This window comes from Typha latifolia, chromosome 3 (genome assembly GCF_019914945.1).
Source record: "Typha latifolia isolate L0001 chromosome 3, TyphaL0001v2, whole genome shotgun sequence".
Classification (NCBI taxonomy): Eukaryota; Viridiplantae; Streptophyta; class Magnoliopsida; order Poales; family Typhaceae; genus Typha; species Typha latifolia.
Window position 1 is genome coordinate 8,655,492 of NC_133088.1, and position 5,544 is coordinate 8,661,035.

Consider the following 5,544-nt stretch of genomic DNA (forward strand, 5'->3'; position numbering starts at 1 on the left):
TAACGCTATGGTCACCTAAGTTACCAGGGATTAAGGATATTGTAGTACAAGAGAATGGTACACTCCTACCTCAATTCCAAGAACTGAGTATCACCTATGTTGATTGCTTGAATGGCAAGCAACATCGAAATGCAATTCAGAAAAAAAGTACATGGAGAGCAAGCCAGATCTTAGAGCTTATACACTCGGACATTTGCGGACCTATCAGCCCCATATCTAATAGTGGAAAGAGATACATTCTGTGTTTCATTGACGACTTTAGTCATAAAGCATGGGCTTACTTATTGACTGAAAAGTCAGAAGCCTTTGATTGTTTCAAACTGTTTAAGAAAATGGTAGAAAAAGAAATAGGAATGTGTGTGAACTGTGAAGTGCCTTAGAACTGATAGAGGAGGAGAATTCATTTCCAATGAGTTCAATAGCTTTTGCAAGGAGAATGGAATCCGAAGGCAGCTTACAAATGCATACACACCTCAACAAAACGGCGTGGCAGAAAGGAAGAACAAGACGATGGTGAACATGGTGCGCTCAATGTTGTCTGCAAAGAAGATTCCAAAAGCTTTTTGGCCGGAAGCTGTGAATTGGACATTCCATGTTTTGAACAGATGTCCTAACTTGGCTGTAAAAGATGTAACATCTCAGGAAGCTTGGAGTGGAGTCAAGTCCTCAGTGCATTTTGTTGGGGGTGTGTGAAAAAACAAAAGGCTATAGACTATTTGATCCTAAGTCTAAGAGAATTGTTGTGAGCAAAGATGTGGTTTTTGAAGAACAGAGACAATGGGATTGGGGTGAAGATTATGAGAAACAAATTGGTGTAGAATTAGATTGGGGAGAAAGTAAGAGAAATGGTGTAAGAGTAGGAGATGTGAATGTAGATGGAGGAATCAATACTGATGGAGAAGAAGAGTTTGAGAATAATGAAGCAGAAGGAAGTGTAGATAGGATTTCAAATGCTGAAGCTGAGACCTCAATGGTGGAAAATAGAAATTCAAATGCTACTGATTTAGTGCCAAGAGCAAGAGAAGGAAGAGTTCGAACTCCTCCAGCTTACTTGAATGATTATGTCCTTGGAGAAGAACTATTAAATGAAGAAGCATATATTGCTTTGATTATGCCAGCAGATCCACTACATTTTGAGGAAGCAGTGAAGAATGAATCCCGTAAGCAAGCTATGGACTATGAGATTAATTCAGTTGAGAAGAACAAGACTTGGACTCTCACTGAGCTACCAGCTGGGGCTAAGAAAATAGGAGTAAAGTGGGTTTACAAGACGAAACTCAATGAGAATGGGGAAACTAACACGCGCAAGGTGAGGCTAATCACAAAAGGATACTCACAGAAATATGGCATAGGCTATACATAAGTTTTTGCACCAGTAGCGAGATTAGATACGGTAAGGATGATAATTGCTCTAGCAGCATAGCAAGGATGGGAAATCTTAGTTGGATGTTAAGTCGGCTTTCCTTCATGGTGAGCTGAATGAGAACGTATATGTTGAACCACCAAAGGGATATGAGAAAAAGGACAGAGAACATCTAGTCTACAAGCTACACAAAGCTTTCTATGGTCTAAAACAAGCTCCACGGGCTTGGTTTAGTTGAATCGAAGCTCATTTCATTACTGAAGGCTTTCAACAATGTGACAGCGAACAAATTCTGTTAACAAAAAGAAGTAAGGAAGAAAAGATACTCATCGTAGGTGTGTATGTTGATGATTTAATTTTTACCGATGATGATGATATTTTAATAGCTGATTTTAAAAGTTCTATGATGAGAGAGTTCGATATGTCAGACTTGGGAAAGATGCATTTCTTTTTGGGTATTGAGGTGTTGTAGAGATCATATGGTATTTATATATGCCAAAAGAAGTATGCAATTGAAGTTTTAAGGAGGTTTGGTATGATTGAAAGCAATTCAGTGAATACTTTTGTAGCTCCAGGTTTCAAGATGTGTAAGGATGAGAATGGTGTCACTGTAGATGAAACTTATTACAAGCAGCTGGTGGGGAGTTTGATGTTTCTCACAGCCACAAGGCCAGACATGATGTCCGTCACTTGCCTCATTAGTAGATACATGGCCAAACCTACAGAACTTCATCTTCAAGCAGCAAAAAGGGCACTTCGATATTTAAAAGGAACTGTGAATCTTGGAATTTATTACAAGAAAGGAGGAAGTGGTGATTTGCTTGTGTACACGGATAGTGATTATGCTGGGGATATGGAAGATAGGAAGAGTGCAAGCGGATATGTTTTTCTCATGAGTTCAGGAGCAGTGTCGTGGAGTTCGAAGAAGCAGCCAATAGTGACTTTATCAACTATAGAAGCAGAATTTGTAGCAGCTGCAATGTGTGCGTGTCAAGCTATTTGGATGAAGAGGATCTTGAAGGAATTAGGGAATGATATCAAAAGTTGCAGACAAGTCAACTGTGATAATACCTCAACTATCAAATTGTCCAAATATCAAGTTTTACACGGTCGCAGCGAACACATCGATGTGAGCTACCATTTTTTGAGAAATCTTATTAGAGAAGGTAAAATTGAATTGTTCATTGTGCAAATCAAAATCATGTTGCAGATTTAATGATAAAACCTTTGAAGGTTGATGTTCGTTTTGAAGTTGAGAGATCTGCTTGGTCTTCGAGAAGTTCCTAGTATGAACTGATAGCAATCTGCAGTAAGTTCAAGGGAAGGAATAAAGGAGTTGTTATTAGTTTTGTTATTCTATTGAAATAAGTTCCTATTCTTTAGGAAATGTTATTCTTTGCTTTTGAAATCTTCCTTGTTATCCACCACGATCAGTTAAGATTTGGCTGGATTTTAGCTTTCTGTAAGGTTATATAATAGCCATCCGTGCTCTTCAATGATAGATTATTCTAATCCAATTTGTTATCTTTGAGATTACTGCAAATCTAATTCTCATACTTAACATCTCTCACTACTACCCACTACACTAACTTGACTGAGATGGTAAGTTGGTAGCTGCCCACTACCATAATAGCAAGCCACCTACTTTGTCTGGTAGGCACGACGGGTATTTTCCATTTTTCTTAGTAAAAGACAGCCACATCATATCTCCATCAATCTTCTAAATATGAAAATAAAGTACGTGGCAACCAAACGAAGCGAGCAAAGGATGAAATTTTAATAGCAAGAAGGGAGGAGAGAATTGATGCTTGGCAAATGGTGTAGGTAATAGAGATTTATCTGACTAGGGTTTGCATTTGTCAAAGCTCAATCTGATTAGAGGTTACAGATGTCAGAGTCACAATCAGCCATAGACTTAATCAGTGACAGGGTCCTATTCTCACCTAGTAAGCTAGCTTATGCTTTTAGTATCTTTTGGTGTTTATGGAAAGCCATAAATCTGAAGAGCTTCAAGGGTGAAGAAGCAAACCCTCTTCAAATTGTTAACGATGCCGCCATAATGCTATCCTTATCTGAAGAGGTCCTCGGTCGTCCCACTGCCAAAGGGGGGAGGCTTTCCTCCGCATCGCACTACTGCCCCTGAAAACCTCACAAGGGCACTTTGCTTGCTGGGGTTGATGGAGATTGGCATTGTGGAGCTAATGGTGGGACCGAGGTGGTCATTTGCTCTTGTCCTGACGTATTTCGCTTCGGGAAAGCTACCTATCTCAGTTTCTGTCCCACTGCATTGTACGGAGAAACCTTGGCGGTGCTTGATGGTGGCTTGAAGGAGTTATGGAAGGTGGTGGGGGCCGTATCTAGCTTTGGTTCTACTAATTGTCTTGCAGTGGTGAATGCCATCAATGTATCAAATTGTCCTTTTAGATTGAACAATTCTGTTAATTGTCCACTACTGTATTAGATTACTATTTCTTTCTCCTTTTATCAAAGTCTGCACAATACTTAGCTAGCATAGCTATGTATAACCGAGTTTGTAAAGAGTGGACTAAAAACCCTCTAGATCTAACCGGTATGTCAATTCTGTAAGACTATCGACAGACTTTCATTAAAAAAGTGCTCTTTGGAGATATTTAATTGATAACTTCTATTGTGGATTTGGAGAACCTGTCAAGGAATTGCAACTTTTCAGATTCTCTTACTACTGGAAAAGTGTTCTGAAGGATGCTGATAGTTTCTCTTTTGGAATCAATTACGACATTGGTAGAGGTTGCATAATTAATTTCTGGAATGATCGCTGAAATTGATGGCCTTTCGCTATCAAAGAGATTCCCCTTGGCCTACGAAGCAAGCCTGTCTAAAGAGAGAACACTATATCATTTTTTTTACCACCAATGGCTCAAGTACAAGATCTTTGCGTATGGAAGATATAAGAGAAGAAGACAGAGATTCAGAAATTTTAGAAATTTCAGAGCTATAGAATCATATTGCCTCAACTACATTGAACAGTGATAAAGATTCTATATCCTAGCATCTTGCATCTTCATACTCTTTTACCGCAATGTAGACTAGGGAGCGGGGGTGGTTGTGTTACAGGACACGTCCATAAAATTTAAAAAATTTAGGGTTTTTTACACCAAAAAGCCACTTGTTTTAATATGAGACATTTTTCTTTTATTTTTTCAAGTTTGCTCTTCTACCATTTAGTGCTCATTAAATGTTGATGAGACAATATAAAAGAAATGATTTGTACCCTCTTCTTTTTCTTCTTCTTCTTTGTTATTGCTTTTTTTTTTGTATGATCAAAAATTTTATTATTTAAGTTTTTTCAAATTAAGAATCTATCTGAAGTGTTTTTTTTGGCTCCGAAAAGAATAACAAGAAGAAGAAAACGGTATGGAACACATAGTTTTCGTATAAGCTATAAAATTTTAGTTTAGCGTAGTTTTGGAAATATATTTCGAAGATAATCAATTTGACGTCTAAATATTATAAGATGTTACGAACCAGCTTGATTGGATTCGTAGTGGATCTGGACAGATTTGAGGACGTAAATTTCGAGAGATATTTTGGAGGATTTAGCCATTATATCTTACTAAAATTTGGATATGTTGTTGCTCTTAAAAAGAGCTTTCCAACCCTTGCCCTTAGCATCATGGACCTTGGGTGTGTCCTTGGCTTACGAATCTAAGATCTCAGGGTTTGGATGGCTAGATCTTGAGATATCGGCCAAAAAGTGATCGAAAGTCGGATGAACCCTAACTTATTAGCCCCTCAATGACTAGATATGTGCTAGGAGAACTCTTCTTTTAAAGTGAAGGGAGAGAAGTTACTGTAGAAGATGGAGATTAGGAGTTAGAGGAGGCCGTCCAAGGATTTGGGCGGCGGAAAGAAGGAGGTGGAGGAGGGTGCCAAAGGCTAGAGTAAGGAGGGAGATATGCAACATGCAAATGCAATTATTAGATTAAACTCCAATTAGGGTTTTCTCCACATATTTATAGAGGCTCACCCTTTTGACCCAAACAACAAAAATAAATTCCTAAAAAGTAAGCGTTCTCGCCGCGACGTGTTCAAACGTGGGCTGTTCAAACACGTAATTCCCATTCTCCATTTTTGTCAACGCGTGCAAGCTTTCGAATAGTGTGTTTGAATGCGGAACCCTAGAGTTCGAACGTGGGTGTGTA

At 38.6% G+C, this 5,544-nt stretch overlaps 1 protein-coding gene across 1 annotated transcript; it reads left to right on the top strand.

Moving 5' to 3' along the window:
* Positions 1-510: 510 nt before the first annotated feature.
* On the top strand, positions 511-2,650 carry LOC140783587 (uncharacterized). Its single transcript, XM_073130519.1, has 4 exons — positions 511-685; positions 768-1,309; positions 1,836-2,529; positions 2,574-2,650. The coding sequence occupies exons 1-4, from the start codon at positions 511-513 to the stop codon at positions 2,648-2,650; spliced, it is 1,488 nt and encodes a 495-aa protein (XP_072986620.1).
* Positions 2,651-5,544: the final 2,894 nt, after the last annotated feature.

What these genes read in the sequence shown, in the direction of transcription:
- LOC140783587 (XM_073130519.1), top strand. Translation starts at nt 511, where the DNA reads ATGGTGAACATGGTGCGCTCAATGTTGTCTGCAAAGAAGATTCCAAAA. An exon ending in CTCAGTGCATTTTGTTGGGG is followed by an intron (nt 686 to 767) that starts GTGTGTGAAAAA and finishes TGGTTTTTGAAG; the next exon opens with AACAGAGACAATGGGATTGG. An exon ending in GAGAAATCTTATTAGAGAAG is followed by an intron (nt 2,530 to 2,573) that starts GTAAAATTGAAT and finishes ATCATGTTGCAG; the next exon opens with ATTTAATGATAAAACCTTTG.